At 47.5% G+C, this 24,324-nt stretch overlaps 1 protein-coding gene across 1 annotated transcript in view; it reads right to left on the bottom strand.

Moving 5' to 3' along the window:
- The window catches only part of STK39 (serine/threonine kinase 39), an 827,935-nt gene that overhangs the window by 396,088 nt on the left and 407,523 nt on the right, over positions 1-24,324 (bottom strand). The window contains exons 4-5 of the mRNA XM_068247051.1: positions 10,623-10,764; positions 4,847-4,902 (exon numbers count right to left, since the gene is read on the bottom strand). Coding sequence (XP_068103152.1) covers positions 4,847-4,902; positions 10,623-10,764 — 198 coding nt within the window. The remainder of the gene's footprint in view (positions 1-4,846; positions 4,903-10,622; positions 10,765-24,324) is intronic.

The following is a 24,324-nucleotide window of genomic DNA, read 5'->3' as shown; positions in this document are numbered from 1 at the left end:
CTGCCATACATGGGGAGAAAATGCAAAATCCACAGAGATACCATGCTGGGCTAGGCTCAAACCATTATCCGAGCGCTGCAAGATGTGAGGGCTATCCACTACCCCAAAAAACGTTACTGCTAATTTCAGTTACTTAAGCGCAAACTTAGGAAATCGGGTTATACTGACTGATGAGGAAATCAAGCAATACTGATGAGATCACCATCTTATCCACCCTCTTAGCAGAGTAAACTAGACAGACACATCTGGCTTACTTGGGGCACTTTCAGGCAGGTAGGCAGTACTGAAACTGTTCAACAGAAAGGTTAGCACAATATCATGGACTCGCCCTATATAGTAAGAGATTTATTTGCATGCCTGTTGTGCAAGATGGAAGGCCAAAAAAGTTGCCATTTCATATAAAACGATAAGTCTTCTTATAGTAAAAACTACCAAACAGAACACATAAATAATCACTGAGATGCTAATAATGCAAGCAAGAATTTTTAGCAATTCATTGACCATCTCTAGTTCAAACCTTTCCCCATTCTATCCTTTGGTTAACTGATCACACTTAAGACTGGCCTCAAGTGATACTATAAAAATATCTTATTTTATAGTAATTTAATAAAGACGATTGGTTGTACAGATAAATTGAACTCTTCGGCCCGTTTCCACTAGAGCGGATCTGCATGCGTTTCCTGCATGCAGATTTGCATAGACAATACAAGTGGATGGGACTGTTTCCACTTGTCAGGATTTCTGAGTGTTTTTCTGTGCAGGAAAAATCTGCACGGCAGAGCCATCAGAATTCGCATACCGCATACCACTTTGCGATTCACATACTATGTATTTTATAGGAAAGTCGCATGCGGTTTTGGTATGCAATTTTCATGCGAATTCGCATACGATTTCGCATAGAAACAATGGAAAAGCACACAGGCACTGCCATGGTTAAATTCGCATACATGGGGCTCGATTCACAAAGCAGTGCTAACCCAGTAAAAGACTTTAGGCGTGATAACCATTGCACCACGCTGGTGAAATGCCAGTTTAGGCATGATAAGTTTAGGCATGATAAGTTTAGGCGTGATAAGTTTAGGTGTGATAAGTTTAGGCGTGATACGTTTAGATAAGTTTAGATCGCGCAAAGTCCTGCGCGCAAAGCAGCGCCATTAAACTCTATGCGAAGAAAACTTTTGATCAGCTGTGCACTGCGGTGCTAACCCAGTTGGTGCTTAAACGTATCACGCCTAAACTTATCACACCTAAACTTATGACGCCTAAACTTATGATGCCTAAACTTATCACGCCTAAACGTATCACGCCTAAACTTATCACACCTAAACTGAGTTTAGGCATGATAATGGGCTTTTCACCAGCGTGCTAACTGTTAGCACCGCTTTGTGAATCAAGCCTATAGTCATCCATGCAAAATCGTACGTGAATTTGCATGAAAATTCGCATACAACCGCATGCGAATTCGCCTCCGCATGCAAATATTTTCCGCGGCGATTCCCACCGCACAAGCGGAAACGGGCCCTTCTCCTACTTTTTTCGATAAAACTCAATCAGAAACAGCGGCCTGATAGGCGGCTGCCAAGCTAGGCCACCGCAACACAGGTAGGGATGGCCACAGAGATCCGGATTCCTTCGGAAAGGCTTGGGCCAAATGTGGTGGTTTTTCTGCAGGGGCGGGATTTAACCATAAGAACCATTTCCTGGTGAATGGGTGAGTTATATACCTGCTCAATCACTGAAGCTGCCTTCAGGTACAATAAGAATTACATTAATTAAAGCAAATTGTATTGAAAACCACTACAGAATACTCCTGGATTTCAGTATCTAGGAGTAGCAACGACATTTTCCTTTTTGTAACATTTATCTCCAGTAACTTCTTTTATCTTTGAATTGTTACAGGGACGTAAAGCACAAGGAAAGTTCCACAGTGCCGACTTCCGGTTTAAGTGTGGTGCGAATGGCTGATCGCACCACTAAAAGAAGCCTTTGGAGATTACTGTGGCAGTGCGCGGTAATCTCCATTCAGGCCAAGTAGGAAGTGAGGCCCTATAGTGCTCTCTTCCTGTGGCTGAAATTCAAATTGCAAGGAAGTGTATTGAACAAATAAGCTTCCACGCATGCGCATCACAACGCGAATGCGCAAAAACTTTTTAAAAGATGCACCGCCGTAGACTAACATGACTTGCAGTTCGCCACATGCCACATGCTGCCTGACAGCTGTTGCTCCTGGCATAGCCCGCACTCGAATTTGGAGGCTTCCATCGCATTGCACCGCGCAGGTATGAAACCCCTCATAGATTTTCATTGGCGTAGGGTTACCCTGCGGCAAAACAGGGTAACGCAACGCGACAGTGTGAAAGGGGCCTTAAAAATCCACACACAAAAAAAATAAATAAATAAATGAGGCTTTGATACATTACTGTTCATTTAGTCTTTTCCTAATTGCATAACTCTATAATACATTAAAAAGACATTTTTGTCCATTATTCTTATTATATAATATTTCTCCTGTCTTCACTGCAGCTCAGCAAGCGTCCCCAAGGAATTAATTACTTTGTGGTCTCCCAGTCGCTCTTCCTCAATAAAGTCTTCGAGAATGATATTCTAGACAGCCGTCTCCTCTATACATTGTACTTCTCTTGAAGACAGCATGAAAACTAATTTCATGCCTTCAATTACCCCTCCTTTCTGTCAATTCTCCTCAATCGCATTTATTACAGACTTCCATGCGTCCGCCCTACGACAAGAGGATCAGCTTATTAAAGAATCACTGTCGTGAAAAATTGTAAAATTGAAATATACAGTATGTGTACACAGGGTCGGATTTAAGTCAAGGCCGTCTAGGCCATGGCCTAGGGCACAACAGAATGAAGGGCGGGTGGGCAGCAAGCTATACTAGGGGAAGGGTCATCTGGCTATCTATACTGGAGGCAGAAGGGTCATCAAGCTATCTATACAGAAGGGGGGAGGGTCATCTGGCTTTTTATACTAGGGGAAGGGGGGTGTTGTGTCTGATTACGCTGCCTGTGGATTTGCGCTGCCCCGCATGCGCAGTAGGAGACTGTGCAGTCACATTTCCTATTGAATGATGCTGCTGATGGTAACATAATAAATATCTCTGCTTCCAAACCCCCCGAACTACCTCTATGCCAAATTGCAGCACCCGAGACCCACTGGTTCAGGAGGTAGGTTTCTCTAATCTATCTCCTGATCCAGCGGGGCTCGGGAACTGCAATTTGGTATAGAGGTAGTTCGGGGGATCCCCTCTCTACCCTGAAAATTTGGGGAGTGTAGGATGTTTGGAAGCGGAGATATTTATTATGTTACCATCAGCAGCATAATTAACTTCACACTGCGCATGTGTGCTACTTAGTGTGGAGGGGAGCTTCCGGGCAGCACGATCAGACACAGGGGAATCATCAGGATACCTATTCTGGAGGAAAGGGGGAGGGTCATCAGTGTATCTAAAATGGTGTAAGGGAGGGAAGGGTCATCTGGCTACCTATACTGGAGGGAAGGGTCAACAGGCTAGCGATAATGGAGATAGGGGGAAGGATCATCTGTCAATCTATACTAGGGGGGAGTCATCTGGCTACCTATACTGAAGGGGGGGGGGGGGCGGCTGCTGACAGTGGCCTTGGGCAGTAAAGAGTACAAATCCGGCCCTGTGTGTACACATACTTATTAGAAGAACATTTCTCTTAGAGTAAATATAAATTATAAATTACTTTTCTCCTATGCTTCTGTCACTCACAGTAGGCAGTAGAAATCTGACAGATCTGATGAGTTTTTGGCTAGTCTATCTGTTCATAGGGAAGTCTCAGTATTTCCTTTATTTTTTTATTCTAAACCATCATTAAATACGTGCTCATCTCCTCCTCTTTTACGAGCACAGCCGAGCTGCATAAACACAGCCACGCATGCGCAGTAGCACTGAGCTGCTCATACAAGAGTGGCTACAGCTTACTGCACATGCACAGGTGGGCTCGCACGGCTACTGCATGCCCATGCTGCAGGAAGAGGAGCTGCGCGGCCCCAATATTAGTGACAATGCATTGTTGCTTACCTTCCAGGGGGCCGCACCAAGGCTGTTTCTTGGGCAGGGCGACCGCCCTGGGCGCAGACCGGTAAGTAGAAGAAGAGGAGAGCAGGCAGAAGGACACAACCGCTAGAGAGCAGGTGACATGCGGAACAGCAAAATTAAAGAAGAATAGATACTACCAGCTCGATCACTTTCCTTGACTCCTCCTGGGCCGCCTGCATCAGACTTCAAGTCATCATCATGTCACCACTGCGTGATGACACCTGATGTACTGTAGAAGTACTGCAGGCTGTCAGTGCGCGGCGCCCATGGAGGAGTCAGCTTTCCAGGCTCTCTTTACCTGTGTATTTTCCTGGTTCCTGCTTCCTCCTGGAGGAGCAGCTGGCCGCTAGTAAGTAGGCAGATCTACTTGTGACCTGTGCTGTGTGACTGTCCCTAAAGAGTAAGGGTTCGCAAATCCACGTTGGTGGGAGGGAAGGGGTGCAATTTTTACACCCTCGCCCTGGGTGCAATTTAGCCTAGATACTGCCCTGGGCCGCCGCACTCAACAACGGGAGACATCAGAATACCGAGTGAAGCCTCAATAGGATGCTGAGGCATCCCTCTCTTTAGGTATCTCATTTTGTATCCGAGCTTTGGCTTGGGTATACTTTAACTGCAATCCGGGTGCAGTGGCTAATATACAACTCAAATGAGTGAACAATCTATCAATAATTCCGTAATAGCAGTAAGAGCAGTATAAACATAGGAGCAGTATAAACATGACTGATTACACACGTTGCCTAGAAAAGCGGTTTATGTTACCTGCTATCTGTACTGATCCATCTTCTCCCAGAAGAATATTACCAGCCTTTAAATCCCTGAAAGACAAAAAGTAGTCATTTTATAAAACAACTAGATATCACACCTTATCAACGTTAACCACTTGACGACCAGGGATTTTTTCAGTGATCGGTACTGCGTGGGCTCTACAGCTCGCAGCACCGATCAGGAGAGCAGCAGGGCGATCAGACTACCCCCCTTTTTCCCCCAGTAGGGGGATGTCCTGCTGGGGGGGTCTGATCGCCGCCGGCTGCATTTGCTTAGCGGGGGGGCTCTTCAAAGCCCCCCTCCGCAGCGTTCTCCGCCCTCTCGTCTGTTCCCTCCCTCTCCCTTCCCCTCTGAGCGGCGCAGGACGGATAACCGTCCTGCGCCTGATAGGATAGGCTTCTGCCTATCAGATGCCGGCGATCCCCGGCCAATCAGAGGCTGGGGATCGCCGATCTACGTCACGGCGCTGCTGATTTCTTCCCCTCCAGTTTACATTTTGGCGGCTAGCCGCGATCGGCGGCTCTCTGGGTGTTCACGGAGACACCCTCCGTTAACTGACATGGAAAGGCCGCTCGAACGAGCGGCCGTTTCCATGGAAGCCCTCAGACAACCAGTTTACGCCAATCGACGTTAGCTGGTCGTCAAGAGGTTAACATGCCTTATCAGAGTAGCATAGTGAGCGCTATGAACTTATGTCTGCTAATTGGCAATGGCACTCGTCCTGCCCTGAGCCCCTGCGGGTTCGTAGCGCTTGTTATGTTACTCTGATAAGGCGCGTTAACTTTGATAAGGTGTGATATATTTGATAAGGTGTGATATTTGAGTTATCACGGTTTAGTGAATCAAGCCCATAGTGTGAACATCAGACAGTGCAGTCCATGCACTTCTGATGTTCTAGTGTGTCAGCACATCTGAAATGCGCACGGCAACACGTATAATGTGAACAAGGCCTACGTTTTTGAAGAGAACTAACAAGAAAAAGAATCAGAATTCTTGCTTTAATTGTGATCTACGTCATTCTATTACTGTGAAAAAAATCATAACAGATCAATCGTAACTGAATAAAACAAGCCCAAAATACTGACTCAGTTGCTGCAGAATAAATGCAGTGTCTAGTGTTATCTTATTTTTATTAACCACTTAAGGACCAGTGGTCTCTGGGCACTTAAGGACCAGAGACCGCTGGTCCAATCCCGACAGAATCCCGACGAATCGCAGCACATACCCGTCGCAACCGCCGTCATCGCCGCTCGCCGAGACCCCCAGGACATAGACTCTGCCTGTCTCTATTACGGCAGAGTCATGTGAGCCGGTCAGGAGCCGCTTTCATTGGCTCCTGACCCTGTTTTTCAATGTAAGCCAATGGGAACGGCTTACATTGAAAGACAGGGACAGGAGCCAATGAAATCGGCTCCTGACCGGCTCACATGACTCTGCCGTCATAGAGACCTGCAGAGCCTGTGAGATGCGGTGAGAATCGTCAGGTTTGAGCGGCGCGATCGGCGGGTAGCCGCAGAGACGGCGGATGCATGCTGCGGACAGTGATTGAAATCTATGCCCTGCCAGCCAAAAGCCCACCAAAACAGGGCGTAGATTTCAATCACTGCGGTCCTTAAATGGTTAAACTGTGGAAAAATAATGCTGTCAGCCAAACTATTACTGTTAAGAGATCAATAACAGAGACTATCTGTAGGGAGCCCACACAGGGTTCAGCATTTACAAGCAGAGCATTAGAATTGCTCGCCTGTGGTAGAACTTATAGAGGATTGCCTGATTGGTTTGATTGGATAGATTTCCAGGTATTTAAAGGAAACCTGAAGTGAGAGGGATATGCATGCTGACATTTTTTTTTAATCAATGCCTGGCTGTCTTGCTTATCTTTTGACTCTAATAATTTTAGTCACAGACCAGGCGCGGAGCTTGGGGGGGTCGGGGTAGGACAAGTGCCCCGGGGCGCCGGGTCCCCAAGGGCGCCCTCCGCCTAGCTGAGCTGCAGGTTTTTTTTTTCTTTTTTTGGGGGGGGGGGGGGGGGAGCAGCGCAGAGAAGAGGGAGAGCTGTGCGGATGGCGGGGAAGGGGGGCAATCACCCCCCTCCTTCCCTCAACTTAGGTGCTCTCCCTCCCTCGCTCTCCCCTCCATTACTGTCCGGGTGGCTCGTGGCTGGCAGCGGCGGGCGGAACTCACCTCCATCCCGCTCCAGCGCTGGCCGGAAGTTCGGGTTCCGCAGCCGCTGCTCTGGACCAGACCAGAGTAGCGGCAGATCCATCCGCGCTGCGACGAGACGGAGGTAAGTTCCGCCCGCCGCTGCCAGCCACCCGGACAGTAATGGAGGGGAGAGCGAGGGAGGGAGAGCACCTAAGGTGAGGGAAGGAGGCGGGGGGAGATTGTCCCCCTTCCCTACCGCTGCTCACAGCTCTCCCTCTTCTCTGCGCTGCTCCCCTCCTGCTGGGGAGGGGGACACCTGGCTACCTACTCTGGGCACCTATACCACTGCCTACATATACTGGGCACATATACCCCTAACTACATATACTGAGCACATATACCCCTGGCTACCTACTCTGGGCACATATACCCCTAACTACATATACTGGGCACATATACCCCTGGCTACCTACTCTGGGCACATATACCCCTGCCTACATATAGTGGGCACATATACCCCTAACTACATATACTGGGCACATATACCCCTGGCTACCTACTCTGGGCACATATACCCCTGCCTACATATATTGGGCACATATACCCCTAACTACATATACTGGGCACATATACCCCTGGCTACCTACTCTGGGCACATATACCCCTGCCTACATATACTGGGCACATATACACCTGGCTACCTACTCTGGGCACATATACCCCTGCCTACATATACTGGGCACAGATACCCCTAACTACATATACTGGGCACATATACCCCTAACTACATATACTGGGTGCATATACCCCTGGCTACATATACCCCTGACTATATATACTGGGCACATATACCCCTGACTATATATACTGGGCACATATTATACCCCTGGCTACATATACTGGGCACATATACCCCTGGCTACATATACTGGGCACATATACCCCTGGCTATATATACTGGGCACATATTATACCCCTGGCTACATATACTGGGCACATATACCCTTGGCTACTTATACTGGTTGCATATATCCCTGGCTACATATACCCCTGACTATATATACTGGGCACATATTATACCCCTGGCTACATATACTGGGCATATATACCCCTGGCTACATATACTGGGCACATATACCCCTGGCTACATATACTGGGCATATATACCCCTGGCTACATATACTGGGAACATATACCCGACTATATATACTGGGCCTATATACCCCTGGCTACATATACTGGGCACATATACCCCTAACTATATATACTGGGCACATATTATACCCCTGGCTACATATACTGGGCACATATAACCCTGACTACATAGACTGGGCACATATACCCCTGGCTACATATACTGGGCACATATACCCCTGACTATATATACTGGGCACATATACCCCTGACTATATATACTGGGCATATATTATACCCCTGGCTACATATACTGGGCATATATACCTATTCTGGGGACACCTATAGACCTGGGGCTACCTATTTTTGGGGAACCACTGCTGTCAGATTGAGTGTATTTTGGGGAACTGCTGCTAGGTGAGAGGTGTCTACCATATTAAGGGGGCATTCTGCCTATTTATGTGAAATGCTGTCTATTTATGTGCCTCATGACTGCTGAATTTATCTTGTTGGGGGCCTCATGGTTACTGAATTTGTCTTGTTGGGGGCCTTATGATTTGTTGGGGGCCTCAAGATTGCTGAATTTGTCTTGTTAGGGGCCTCATGATTGCTGAATTTGTCTTGTTGGGGGCATCATGATTGCTAAATTTGTCTTGTTGGGGGCCTCATGATTGCTAAATTTGTCTTGTTGGGGGCCTCATGATTGCTGAGTTGGTCATGTTGGGGGCCTCATGTTTGCTCATGATTGCGGAATTTGTTTTGATGGGGGGGGGGCTCATGATTGCTGAATTTGTCTTGGAACATGCTGGAAGGTACATACTGAGGGAGGGTGGGTGAGCGTGAGCCTGCTAACCTCCATGTACATTTGGCTCCACCCACAACCACGCCCACATTTGGCCACACCCCTTCACCTTAGGGGGCGCATTAATAGTCTTTGTCCCCGGGTGCTGAAAACCCTAGCTACGCCTCTGTCACAGACCCAGAACAAGCATGCAAATCAGGCATTACGGACAACAATCTGAAAAGATTAGCTGCATGCTTTGCTTCAGGTATGTGATTCAGACACAACTGACCAGAAGCATCAGCAGGATGCCAGAAAAATGGTATGGTTTCAAAAGGAAATAAATGTGGCAGCCTCCACACACCTCTCTCTTCAGGTTCCCTTTCATTTACTGGACGTTCTCACGTATTACTTCTGTTTCCTCATATATTACACATACGTACATACACTCCTGGTTGCTCAGAGTAAGTACGTCTGTAGCTTGTTTATTCCTGTTTCCCTCTGCCTAGTTTGAGGGTTTAACCTACATTTTAGGGGTTATTTCATTATGTTCGTTTTTCCTGCCTCCTCATCACCCGTCTCTATTCACTTAGTATAGGAGACTGAGAATGTTTTCCACCTGTCGGATGACAATTTAGCTCTCCTTCATACACTGTGTTAGATAGGGCATAGCAGCAGCTCTCTGCAACTGTGCTGTTTCCACAGTAGTGGGGGGCAGGGGGCTATTAGCTGGTCATATCCATATTACCTATATAACCTGGCTTCTGAAGCACTCCCCTGTCCCATACCCCACATGACAGGCCCGGATTTACCTCAGAGGAGCCAATAGGCACAGATATCCTGGCACCCTAGACTTCGCCCTCCATGAACCAACAAACCCCCACCAAACTGCAGCGCAAGTGTGCTGGCTGTCCCAGCTGTCACTTCTCCCTTACTTCCCTTGCCCATTATTGGTAGCAGTTAAGTTAGTATTAAGTATTAGGTACCTAGAGGAACCCTCAGTATCAAGTAGCTAGAGGTGCCCCTAACCTCTCATTTACACTCTCATCAGAACGCTGCATAGGGAAAGAGGGAGGTAAGCACTCGGGGAGGGGAGTGTGGCGCCTTTACATCATCAGGCGCCTGTAGGCACGTGCCTACAGTGCCTTATGGTAAATCCAGCCTGGCCACCTGAGGAATCATTAAAGGATGTGAAACAGTCTTTCCAAACAATCCAAAACTGACATTTTTTTCCCCTTGCATTGGGCTTCCCAGTTATTAAAATGATCATCCCGTATCATGCTGCAGTCTGCTGTGCTTCTCTTACAGGGCCTATTTTCCACAAAAGAAAGCAGTACAGCTTTAGTGAAGTACTACCTGCTCAGTTACCCCCATAATTACTCTCCTCTAATCAGCTGCACAAAGCAGGAAGCCTTATAGTCCCAAAAAAGTATCAGCTACACTAGTCAGAAAATTGGCACAAGGAATACCTAATTGTGCTGACAAGGAGAGCTGAAGTATGCACTTGTCTGTCTCTGCAGGTAAAAGTGAGGTGTAAAACTGGAAGAAGAGCAAGGGGCAAACTGTTCATTGAGTTGAAGAACTTGAAGAGGCAGAGAAACCTTCTTTTAAAATGACAGAAGACATGAAGACTACAAAATACAATACTACCTGTACTAGCTCATGAGCTAATCTCTACTCAACACAAAAAAACATGAGATTATGACCTACCTGTGGATTTGTCCATTTCTGTGAAGATAATCTAACCCTTCTAAGACTTCTTTGAGTATTGTTGCAATGATTGGTTCTTCTAGTACCCCACACTTGTGTTCCCCTCTGTTAACCACATGCTTTATTATATCTAGCATTGATCCTAAAATAAAAAATACAAAAAGTTAATGATGAGTCAGAAATGCTACCTTGTTGTTTGTATGCAATACAAAATGCCTAACTATAGAAAGTTGGTACTTATGTATTAGCCCGCTGACAACAGAATCGGCAAAAACAGCTGATCCGTCCAAGGGCGACAGATGTAGCCAATAAACGTGACTTAGTTTATAAAGGGCGCAGGGTGTAGCTAAGAAACCTGCTTTCATTTTATGAAGGGCATCGGATGTAGCCGATAAACGTAATTTTGCTTATACCAAGGGGTCTGGATATAGCCAATAAACATGATTTTGTTTATAAAATGGCACCTGTTTGTTGACAATGAGTGTGATTCCATTTACAAAAGTCACCAGTTGTAGCTGTAATTATAATATAACCTTAACGTTAATTTCCTCTGGCACCTAACCTTAACCCCCCATAGTGGTGCCTAACCCCCACCACCACCACCTTAAACCCTCATGGTGGAGCCTAACCATTACTCCCCCTGCGGTCAATGGACTAATACATATGTACCATAAAGTTCTTAACTAATTTAAAGAATACCGAACCGAAGTGGTCTGTTAAAATGATGGCTTCTGTGATGTGGGATGAGTCCAGAAGCTTACCTCTCCTCCTGATTATTCCCTCAATGCTCCATTCAGTTGCAAAAGGCCCTGTCAGCGGTGGCAACTTGGTTGAGTCGCTGACCTTTAGACCAGAGTTACTCAGCTGCACATTGCACAGTATGTCCGATACACGCCCTTTGTCTGGAAGGGAGCGCATACACTCCGGGAAGGTGGAGCTTGGGTGGTGCGGTCACAAGAGAAGCGGATTGGACATATGAAGCCTAGTACCTCTAGGTAAAAGGTCGGCAACTTGGCTAAGTCAAAGCTACTAATGGGGCCCTTTGGGGAGTGATCAGGAGGACCTGTATCAAGACTCTTGCCCACGCATCACAGAAGCCACCATTTTAACAGAGCACTAGAGCTCGGGCATCTTTTACAAAGTCTGTATAGTTTTCAAAAGTGTTTTCAACATGAAGGAAATTACAGGTCCTTCTGAAAAAATTAGCATATTGTGATAAAGTTCATTATGTTCTGTAATGTACAGATAAACATTAGACTTTCATATATTTTAGATTCATTACACGCAACTGAAGTAGTTCAAGCCTTTTATTGTTTTAATATTGATGATTTTGGCATACAGCTCATGAAAACCCAAAATTCCTATCTCAAAAAATTAGCATATTTCATCCGACCAATAAAAGAAAAGTGTTTTTTTTTTTTTTAAAAAGTCAACCTTCAAATAATTATGTTCAGTTATGCACTCAATACTTGGCCGGGAATCCTTTTGCAGAAATGACTACTTCAATGTGGCGTGGCACGGAGGCAATCAGCCTGTGGCACTGCTCAGGTGTTATGGAGGCCCAGGATGCTTCGATACCGGCCTTAAGCTCATCCAGAGTGTTGGGTCTTGCCTCTCTCAACTTTCTCTTCACAATATCCCACAGATTCTCTATGGGGTTCAGGTCAGGAGAGTTGGCAGGCAAACTGAGCACAGTAATACCATGGTCAGTAAACCATTTACCAGTGTCTTTGGCACTGTGAGCAGGTGCCAGGTCGTACTGAAAAATGAAATCTTCATCTCCATAAAGCTTTTCAGCAGATGGAAGCATAAAGTGCTCCAAAATCTCCTGATAGCTAGCTGCATTGACACTGCCCTTGATAAAACACAGTGGACCAACACCAGCAGCTGACATGGCACCCCAGACCATCACTGACTGTGGGTACTTGACACTGGACTTCAGGCATTTTGGCCTTTCCCTCTCCCCAGTCTTCCTCCAGACTCTGGCACCTCGACATGCACCTTGACTTGAATGACATGCAAAAGTTGCTTTCTTTCGAAAAAAGTACTTTGGACCACTGAGCAACAGTCCAGTGCTGCTTCTCTGTAGCCCAGATCAGGCGCTTCTGCCACTGTTTCTCGTTCAAAAGTGGCTTGACCTGGGGAATGCGGCGCCTGTAGCCCATTTCCTGCACACGCCTCTACACGGTGGCTCTGGGTGTTTCTACTCCAGACTCAGTCCACTGCTTCCGCAGGTCCCCCAAGGTCTGGAATCGGTCCTTCCACAATCTTCCTCAGGGTCCGGTCACCTCTTCTCGTTGTGCAGCGTTTTCTGCCACACTTTTTCCTTCCCACAGACTTCCCACTGAGGTGCCTTGATACAGCACTCTGGGAACAGCCTATTCGTTCGGAAATTTCTTTCTGTGTCTTACCCTCTTGCTTGAGGGTGTCAATGATGGCCTTCTGGACAGCAGTCAGGTCGGCAGTCTTACCCATGATTGCGGTTTTGAGTAATGAACCAGGCTGGGAGTTTTTAAAAGCCTCAGAAATCTTTTGCAGGTGTTTAGAGTTAAGTAGTTGATTCAGATAAGGTTAATAGCGCGTTTAGAGAACCTTTTCATGATATGCTACATTTTTGAGATAGGAATTTTGGGTTTTTATGAGCTGTATGCCAAAATCATCAATATTAAAACAATAAAAGGCTTGAACTACTTCAGTTGTGTGTAATGAATCTAAAATATATGAAAGTCTAATGTTTATCATTACATTACAGAAAATAATGAACTTTATCACAATATGCACATTTTTTGAGAAGGACCTGTAGTACACCTGTGACAATTGACCATGTGACCAATGCCCAGTGTTCTAAAGTGGAGTTTGAATTGTTGTTGGATCCTCTCTGCATTTAAATGTACTGCCACATGCGTACGTAACACAGCACTGAACTGTGTAGATGTTACTGGGCAGGTCAGAGCAGAAGGAGGTGTCTCAAGCTCAATCCACATCACAAAGAGCAATAAGTAACCCCAACTGAGATGAGCTCTCACTCAAGGTAACAGACGTGCTCCTCAGACCTGATGCATTTAAAGATAATACATAAAATAATGCAAGTCATAAATGACAGCATGGGGCATGCGCTTGGCATTGTGGTTGTGGTAACTGAAAGATTTAATAAAAACAACAAAGAGATTTTTAATCTCAAATTGTATCTTGGGTGCTGCTATGTTTAAATTTACTCTAGTCCTTTTTGCATCATTAACCACTAAACGACCGCCTAACGCCGATAGGCGTCGGAAGGTAGAAGTGGCGTTACCATGGAAGCGGCCGTTCCAGGTCAGTTCACGGAGGGTGTCCGCCGATCGCGGCTCGCAGGCTAAATGTAAACACGCGGGGAAGAAACCCCTGCTGTTTACATCATATGGCGCTGCTGCAGATATGCCCCCCCCCCCCCCCCCCGCTAAGCAGAAATAGCTGGCGACGATCAGACCCCCCCCCACCCACCCAGCAGGACATCCCCCTAGTGGGGAAAAAAGGGGGGAAGTCTGATCGCCCTAGCTCAATCCTGATCGGTGCTGCACGTAGCACCGATCATAGGAAAATCCCCTGGTCCTTAAGTGGTTTTAAAGGACAACTGAAGTGAGAAAATTACAGAGGTTGCCATATCTATTTCCTTTTAAACAATACCAGTTGCCTGGCAGTTCTGCCCATCTATTTGGCTGCAGTAGTGTCTGAATAACACCAGAAACAAGCATGCAGCTAATCTTGTCAGATCTGACAATAATGCCAGAAACACCTGATCTGCTGCATGCTTGTTCAGGGTCTATGGCTAAAAGTCTTAGAGGCAGAGGACCAGCGGGATAGCAAGGCAAATGGTATTGCTAAAAAGGAAATAAATATGGCAGCCTCCATATACTTCTCACTTAATTTGTACTTTAAAGAGGATCTGTAATGGAAGAAAAAACAACTTTGAGGGATACTTACCTCAGGAGGGGGAAGCCTCTGGATCCTAATGAGGCTTCCCCCGCCCTTCTGCATCCCTCCGTTTAATTGCATGGGTCTCACCGAAGTGCGGCGAGGTAAACATTTACCTACCGTGATTCTGTGCTGGCGCACAAGCGGCTCTCTATTCTGATTAAGGCAGAAATAGCCGAACCTGATCGGATCCGCTCTTCTGCGCAGGCATAAGTCCTTAGAGCGGATACGATCCAATTCGGCTGTTAACGCTTTACCCGAAGGAAGAACCGCTACTGCGCAGGAACCCGAAGAGGTAAATAAATCTAAGCTTGTCGGGGAGGATTCAGGGGAGCCAGCGCTGGATTTCTGCTGTCTTCAGAGGTCAGAGAAGCCTCATTGAGACCCTGAGGCTTCTCCCTCCTGAGGTAAATATCACCCAGAGGGTTTTTTTTTTCTTTTTAACTTACAGAGTATCTTTAAAGAGATTTTGAAAACTAAATTAATGAGAGCGCATGCAAATCGCCTAGCAAGCGGTGCTACTGGTATGTGATTTTCTTTGCGATCACCTGCCTCAAAAACCTTCCATCGTTGTTTATTTTTCTCTAGTCAGGAATCGTAGTTACGCCCGCCGATCACACCCATAATCACGGCAAAATGCGTGCTCATAAACTAGTGAAAATCGTGAAGTTAGTCAACCCCCTTATCTGATGAATTACTATATAAGAAGCTAAAGTTAACACATGATAACATGATTGTAACCAGCAGGAGTGTAACTATGAATTATGGGTAGTGTTGGGCGAACATCTAGATGTTCGGGTTCGGGCCGAACAGGCCGAACATGGCCGCGATGTTCGGGTGTTCGACCCGAACTCCGAACATAATGGAAGTCAATGGGGACCCGAACTTTTGTGGTTTGTAAAGCCTCCTTACATGCTACATACCCCAAATTTGCAGGGTATGTGCACCTTGGGAGTGGGTACAAGAGGAAAAAAAAATTAGCAAAAAGAGCTTATAGTTTTTGAGAAAATCGATTTTAAAGTTTCAAAGGGAAAACTGTCTTTTAAATGCGGGAAATGTCTGTTTTCTTTGCACAGGTAACATGTTTTTTGTCGGCATGCAGTCATAAATGTAATACATATAAGAGGTTCCAGGAAAAGGGACCGGTAACGCTAACCCAGCAGCAGCACACGTGATGGAACAGGAGGAGGGTGGCGCAGGAGGAGAAGAAGGCCACGCTTTGTGAGACACAACAACCCCGGCCTTGCATGAGGGCAAGAAGCGTGCGGATAGCAGGCTTTGTACCGCCATGCAGTCATAAATGTAATAAAGATAAGTGGTTCAATAAACAGGGACCACGCGGCAACGCTAACCCAGCAGCAGCAGACGTGATGGAACAGGAGCAGGCGCAGGAGGAGAAGGCCACGCTTTGTGAGACACAACAACCCAGGCCTTGCATGAGGGCAAGAAGCGTGCGGATAGCATGCTTTGTACCGCCATGCAGTCATAAATGTAATAAAGATAAGTGGTTCAATGAACAGGGACCACGCGGCAACGCTAACCCAGCAGCAGCAGACGTGATGGAACAGGAGGAGGCGCAGGAGGAGAAGGCCACGCTTTGTGAGACACAACAACCCAGGCCTTGCATGAGGGCAAGAAGCGTGCGGATAGCAGGCTTTGTACCGCCATGCAGTCATAAATGTAATAAAGATAAGTGGTTCAATAAACAGGGACCACGCAGCAACGCTAACCCAGCAGCAGCAGACGTGATGGAACAGGAGCAGGCGCAGGAGGAGAAGGCCACGCTTTGTGAGACACAACAACCCAGGCCTTGCATGAGGGCAAGAAGCGTGCGGATAGCAGGCTTTGTACCGCCATGCAGTCATAAATGTAATAAAGATAAGTGGTTCAATAAACAGGGACCACGCGGCAACGCTAACCCAGCAGCAGCAGACGTGATGGAACAGGAGGAGGCGCAGGAGGAGAAGGCCACGCTTTGTGAGACACAACAACCCAGGCCTTGCATGAGGGCAAGAAGCGTGCGGATAGCATGCTTTGTACCGCCATGCAGTCATAAATGTAATAAAGATAAGTGGTTCAATAAACAGGGACCACGCGGCAACGCTAACCCAGCAGCAGCAGACGTGATGGAACAGGAGCAGGCGCAGGAGGAGAAGGCCACGCTTTGTGAGACACAACAACCCAGGCCTTGCATGAGGGCAAGAAGCGTGCGGATAGCATGCTTTGTACCGCCATGCAGTCATAAATGTAATAAAGATAAGTGGTTCAATAAACAGGGACCACGCGGCAACGCTAACCCAGCAGCAGCAGACGTGATGGAACAGGAGCAGGCGCAGGAGGAGAAGGCCACGCTTTGTGAGACACAACAACCCAGGCCTTGCATGTGGACAAAAAGCGTGCGGATATAGCAGCAATGCTTTTTGCCGCCATGCAGTCATAAATGTAATACAGATGAGAGGTTCAATAAACAGGGCCCGGAAACGCAACACCATCCCAGATGTTCATTGGTCATGTTACTTGGTTGGGGTCCTGGAGTGTTGCGTAGTCATTTCCAATCCAGGATTGATTCATTTTAATTTGAGTCAGACGGTCTGCATTTTCTGTAGAGAGGCGGATACGCCGATCTGTGACGATGCCTCCGGCAGCACTGAAACAGCGTTCCGACATAACGCTGGCTGCCGGGCAAGCCAGCACCTCTATTGCGTACATTGCCAGTTCGTGCCAGGTGTCTAGCTTCGATACCCAATAGTTGAAGGGTGCAGATGGATGGTTCGACACAGATACGCCATCTGACATGTAGTCCTTGACCATCTTCTCCAGGCGATCGGTGTTGGAGGTGGATCTGCACGCTTGCTGTTCAGTGGGCTGCGGCTGCATGGGTGTCAGAAAATTTTCCCACTCCAAGGACACTGCCGATACCATTCCCTTTTGGGTACTAGCTGCGGCTTGCGTTGTTTGCTGCCCTCCTGGTCGTCCTGGGTTTGCGGAAGTCAGTCTGTCTGCGTACAACTGGCTAGAGGAGGGGGAGGATGTCAATCTCCTCTCTAAAGTCTCCACAAGGGCCTGCTGGTATTCTTCCATTTTGACCTGTCTGACTCTTTCTTCAAGCAGTTTTGGAACATTGTGTTTGTACCGTGGATCCAGAAGGGTATAAACCCAGTAATTGGTGTTGTCCAGAATGCGCACAATGCGTGGGTCACGTTCAATGCAGTCTAGCATGAATTGAGCCATGTGTGCCAGAGTCCTACCAGAATCCTCATCATCCTCTTGTGAGCGTTGTGATAGTTGTTGTGATGCATCATAGTCGTCACCTTCCTCCTGGTCTGCTTCTGCTGACCATTCGCGTTGAATTGTGGAAGTCCAACGTGCACCGCTCTGGCCCTCGTCAGTGGTGGCATGAAATTCCTGCTCCAACTCCAGCTGTTCCTCCTCCTCTTCTTCGTCATAGCTGCTGGGGCCAGCGTTCCCTGAGGCGGATGGCCTGATGTTGGTACCATCACGCTGATCGTTTTCTCCTTCAGATTCCCCCAGTTGCATCATGACAGCTGTTTCCTTGATTTTTAACATCGACCTCTTCAGTAAACACAGCAGTGGTATGGTAATGCTGACTGAAGAGTTGTCACTGCTCACAAGCAACGTGGATTGCTCAAAATTTTGGAGGACTTGGCAGAGGTCCAACATGTTGGCCCAATCGGATCCACAGAAGCTTGGCAGCTGGCCGGATGCGCCTCGGTACTGCACCGTCATGTACTGGACCACTGCACTCTTCTGCTCGCAAAAGCGGGCTAGCATGTGCAGCGTAGAATTCCAGCGCGTAGGGACATCACACAGCAAGCGATGGTGGGGGAGATTGAAGCGCTCCTGCATCTTGGCGAGTGCCCCCGAAGCAGTACTGGAATTTCTACAATGTTTGGACACTCGACGCACCTTCAACAGCAGATCGGGCACGCCTGGGTATGTCCTCAGGAACCGCTGAACTACTAGGTTCATCACGTGCGCCAGGCAAGGGATGTGTGTCAGCTTAGCCAACCTTAAAGCGCGAATGAGATTACTCCCATTATCACACACAACCATGCCCGGTTTCAGGTCCAGCGGTGCCAGCCACAAATCCGTCTGTTCCTTTATTCCCCTCCAAATTTCCTCCCCTGTGTGCTGCTTATCCCCAAGGCAGATTAGCTTCAGCAACGCTTGCTGACGCATGCCAACAGCTGTGCTGCACTGCTTCCACGATCCTACTGCTGCTGGGTTAGCGTTTCCGGATGAGGTACAGCTTTGAGATGCGTTGGAGGAGAAGGAGTCAGAGAGGTAGGTGCTGCTGTTATCCAGTGGGAGGGACGGCGGTGCAGCTGTTTGTGGCGTGGGCAACACCCGTGCCGTAGCAGGTGAGGAATCGCTGCCAGGCTCCACAAGGTTCACCCAGTGCGCGGTAAGGGAGATGTATCGACCCTGGCCGAACGCACTCGTCCAGGTGTCAGTGGTGAGGTGAACCTTGCAGGCAATGGCATTCTTCAAGCTTCGGGTTATTTTGCTGACCACGTGCTCATGCAACTCAGGCACTGCAGAGCGTGCAAAGTGGTAGCGGCTGGGAACCACGTAACGTGGGATGGCCACTGACATCATGCCCTTGAAGCTGTTTGTCTCCACCAATCGATATGGCAGCATTTCGCAGGCCAGAAGCTTGGCTATGCTGGCTGTTACTGCCACGGCCCGGGGGTCATTTGCTGGCAATTTCCTCTTGCGCTCAAACATCTCCGACACAGACAACTGAACCGTAGCGCTGCACACGGAAGGGCTGTTGGTTGTTGTGTTTGATGAACACTGGGAGACCTCAAGAGCACTACTCCGGAAAGTGACAGTGTCAGCGTCGTCTGATGTTTGTGAATGTTGTGAACCACGCAATGGCTGGGCTACTGCTGCTGCTGAGGCGGGTCTGGTGAACCCAAGGGAGGCAGTGTTGTTTCTGGTACCCTGTCCTGACGCGTTTGCCCAAAGAGTGGGATGTTTGGATAGCATGTGACGGCTCATGCTGGTGGTGGAGAGGTTGTTAATATTTTTCCCCCTGCTCAGGCGGGTCTTGCACACCTTGCAAATCGCCATGGTAACATCCTCAGTGCAGTCTTCAAAGAAAGCCCAGACTTTGGAGCACCTGCCTCCTTGCTGGCGATTTCTGTTTGCTCCTCTTTTGCCTCTCACTTGAACTTCCACGCTTGTGGTGCCTGAAATTGCGCGCCGCCTACCTTGTGGCACAAGGCGAACTCGTGCAGCAGTGTGTTCTTCAACAGACTCATCTGTGCTGCTGCTACGACGGCGATGTTCTCGTTCACAAACAAAATCTGGGTCTCTGTCCACATTGTCCATACCCTCCTCTTCCATCTCCTCAAACTCGTCATATGTCATTGTGGGCCACCGCCGTGGAGTAGAGCTCCCCACAACAACCTCTGCGCAGCACACTCCGACGTCGTCTTCCAGATCTTGTCGGCCGACCTCCTGCAATTGCAACCCCTCCTGCCCAAATTGCTCTGGGATTTGGGTTTCCGAGTCCTCTTCGGACTCGCCTTGTATTTCAGTGCGCGGTGCATTTCCCACAGTTAACGGTTGTGAATCCAGGCACAACATTTCTGGCTGTTCCTCCATTGACCTTTGAAAGGTGGAAGTTTGTTGGGCTGGGAATAGCTCCTGCGAATACCCCATTGTGTCCTGAGGTAATTCATCGGACTGGTTATCTGGCAGTTGTGTGCGTGGTGTCGCTGCCGGTTGTGTCAGCTTTGTGCCCACTGGCTCCTTGTAACTGGCTGAGGACTCGGACCTCGTGCGTGATGTGCTGGTGCTGCTTAACCCACTGCTGGACACTTGAGAGGTCATCCAAGTAATTATCTGGTCCTGTTCTTTTGGATTTGTGAGGGTTGTTGTCCTGGACAACATGGGCGGTATTGAGTGGGTTTTCTTGGGTGCTCCCCTGTGGCCTGTACGTGAACCGTCAGGGGAAACACCTCTTCCCTTGCCCCTCCCTCTTTCACCGGATTTCTTCCTCATTTCACTTATCCTTACAGTACACGCTGACTGGCAGCAGTACAGTGGCAGTACAGAAATGCTATACAGTACCACTATTCCCAGCAGCGACACAGAGCACAATGCTATACAGTGACGGGTGAGCGGTGTACCACTATTCCCAGCAGACACAGAACAGTACACAGAATGCTATATAGTGTGGCTGAACGAGCGGTGTACCACTATTCCCAGCAGACACAGAACAGTACACAGAATGCTATATAGTGTGGCTGAACGAGCGGTGTACTACTGTTCCCAGCAGACACAGAACAGTACACAGAATGCTATATAGTGTGGCTGAACGAGCGGTGTACCACTATTCTCAGCAGACACAGAACAGTACACAGAATGCTATATAGTGTGGCTGAACGAGCGGTGTACTACTGTTCCCAGCAGACACAGAACAGTACACAGAATGCTATATAGTGTGGCTGAACGAGCGGTGTACCACTGTTCCCAGCAGACACAGAACAGTACACAGAATGCTATATAGTGTGGCTGAACGAGCGGTGTACTACTGTTCCCAGCAGACACAGAACAGTACACAGAATGCTATATAGTGTGGCTGAACGAGCGGTGTACCACTGTTCCCAGCAGACACAGAACAGTACACAGAATGCTATATAGTGTGGCTGAACGAGCGGTGTACTACTGTTCCCAGCAGACACAGAACAGTACACAGAATGCTATATAGTGTGGCTGAACGAGCGGTGTACCACTGTTCCCAGCAGACACAGAACAGTACACAGAATGCTATATAGTGTGGCTGAACGAGCGGTGTACTACTGTTCCCAGCAGACACAGAACAGTACACAGAATGCTATATAGTGTGGCTGAACGAGCGGTGTACTACTGTTCCCAGCAGACACAGAACAGTACACAGAATGCTATATAGTGTGGCTGAACGAGCGGTGTACTACTGTTCCCAGCAGACACAGAACAGTACACAGAATGCTATATAGTGTGGCTGAACGAGCGGTGTACTACTGTTCCCAGTAGACACAGAACAGTACACAGAATGCTATATAGTGTGGCTGAACGAGCGGTGTACTACTGTTCCCAGCAGACACAGAACAGTACACAGAATGCTATATAGTGTGGCTGAACGAGCGGTGTACTACTGTTCCCAGCAGACACAGAACAGTACACAGAATGCTATATAGTGTGGCTGAACGAGCGGTGTACTACTGTTCCCAGCAGACACAGAACAGTACACAGAATGCTATATAGTGTGGCTGAACGAGCGGTGTACTACTGTTCCCAGCAGACACAGAACAGTACACAGAATGCTATATAGTGTGGCTGAACGAGCGGTGTACTACTGTTCCCAGCAGCGACACACAATGACTGGGGGGGACCCTGGCTAGCGTGGCTGGAGCGCGAACTACCCTGCCTGCCTACCCAAAGCTAAACCCACAGACAAATGGCGGAGATATGACGTGGTTCGGGTATTTATTTACCCGAACCACGTGACAGTTCGGCCAATCAGAGCGCGTTCGGGTCCGAACCACGTGACCCGTTCGGCCAATCACAGCGCTAGCCGAACGTTCGGGGAACGTTCGGCCATGCGCTCTTAGTTCGGCCATATGGCCGAACGGTTTGGCCGAGCACCGTCAGGTGTTCGGCCGAACTCGAACATCACCCGAACAGGGTGATGTTCTGCAGAACCCGAACAGTGGCGAACACTGTTCGCCCAACACTAATTATGGGGCCTCCCAGCAAAACTTTGATAGGCCACACCCTTTCCCTTGCCTATCTCAGGTGACCCTCACAGTCTGGGGGTCCATCTTACAAGGGTCTTACAACAAGTGTGGACATGATAATCTTCACACCCATAACAAGTGTAGCCACCAAACACCTGATCTGAAGGCTGGACCCCTGTATCCAGGGGCATAGCAATAGGGGATGTAGAGGTTGTGACCACATCGGGGTCCTTGGGCCAGAGAGGCCCCAAAGTGCTTTTCCTTAACTACAGTATTAGCTCTCTATTGGTCCTGTGCTCATAATAATCACTTATATAGATACTTTCCATTGTGGTAATCATTACCAAATCGTTCACCATCCCTTACTTGCATCTTTGACACTGTAGTTGCCATTGGCAGGTTTTGGTGTGCCGTATCAATTGTTATGTATTAGAGTGCGTGGAAGACCCCAATGTAAAACTTGCATCAGGGACCACAGCTCCTTAGCTACGCCACTGCCTGTAACAGGAGTGAGTCTCTGTGTTCTGAGGAAAATTCATCTTCTTTTCCATTCCAAATCCAGCTTGCCATCATTCTTGAAAAGGACTTGCTATACGTTTTGAGCAGGATGTTATCTTATTGCTGGTATGTGTTCATGTATAGCAGTCATTGGTCTGGAAATCTTGCAATTTCCTACACTAAACATTCAACTAAACACTAATGCCATTCTTTTTCTGCACTTATGAATATGAAAGTTGACGTGTTCAAACCATTCATAACCTGAATAATTAGAACAACATGGAGAAAGACTCTTATGCTGTAATGTGAGATTATTGCATGTTTGTGAATTGTAGTGCGATGATATTAAAGGGATTTCTAGGTGAAAGTGATATGAGGGCTGCCATATTTATTTCCTTTTTAACAATTCCAGTTGCATGGCAGTCCTCCTGATCCTGTGTCTTTAATACTTCTAGCCATGGACCCTGTACAAGCATGCAGCAGATCAGGTACTTTGACTCAGCTGACTCAGATCTTACTGGATTAGTCATATGCTTGCTGCAGGGTTTTGACTCCGACACTACATATACCAGAAGATCAGCAGTGTTGTCAGGCAACTGGAAATGTTTAAAAGAAAAATAATGTCAGCCTCCTGCGTTCCTACGCTGCATCAGATCTCTTCTTTTCTTCCTGGCAGCTGCACGCTCCGTGCTTGCATACTTCCAGGTCCCGATCACGTGACATGCATTCAGAGCCAGAGCTTTGCTATGCAGCATAGAACGTGTGGCTAACAGGAAGATCAGAGACACTTAAAACAGGTGTGGAGACACCCAATGCACAAAGATAGGCTAGTAAGCGGTTAAACTTATAAACAGATTTAATCTTACCTTACAGACTTAATCTTCCCTCTCTTGAAGAATGTGGACCAGTTTATGGAAACAAGGTCTTTAATTTGAGCACATAAAATTGAAAACGCGTTTTGCGGGTGCCTGCCTGCTTCCTCAGGTTAGTGAAAAAAAAGGTGCCTTAACTGCTATGGCTGTGTAGCAAGCAAGAACAGAGGAGCAGTAAGTAAATATTGAACTGCAGTCCTATGCAGAAAGGGTGCAGCAGACCCTTATTGCCCAAATGACACCCCCCCCCCCCCCCATATGGTCACTATGGTTATGCTATTTAGCTTGAGACTGTTTAGTAAATGTTAAATCTTAATAAGACAATTTGACCCACGACTTAAGGCTATGTTTTAGATTGTGGCACCTTCTGCGATTGCAATTCACACCCTTGAATTAGAAAATGGACAAAGTTTAGCACAGCACAAATATTCAACAGTGTTCCTTGCAAATTTTCTGCAAAGTCATTTTCGCATTTCAAAATGCTTCCGTATTTTCAAGAAAAAAAACTTTGATTTCTGGCGTTTTCGCGGAAAAAAAAATATTTTTAATGTAAAAAAATGCAACAAAAACATTCTGTTACTGTGACACATTTTAGTACAAAAATTTGAAAAATCAATATTTTTGCAGTAA

The sequence above is a fragment of the Hyperolius riggenbachi genome, chromosome 7, assembly GCF_040937935.1.
Source record: "Hyperolius riggenbachi isolate aHypRig1 chromosome 7, aHypRig1.pri, whole genome shotgun sequence".
NCBI classification, from domain to species: Eukaryota; Metazoa; Chordata; class Amphibia; order Anura; family Hyperoliidae; genus Hyperolius; species Hyperolius riggenbachi.
Note: the sequence above shows the minus strand (reverse complement) of the source record. Positions and strands in the feature narration are given on the sequence as shown.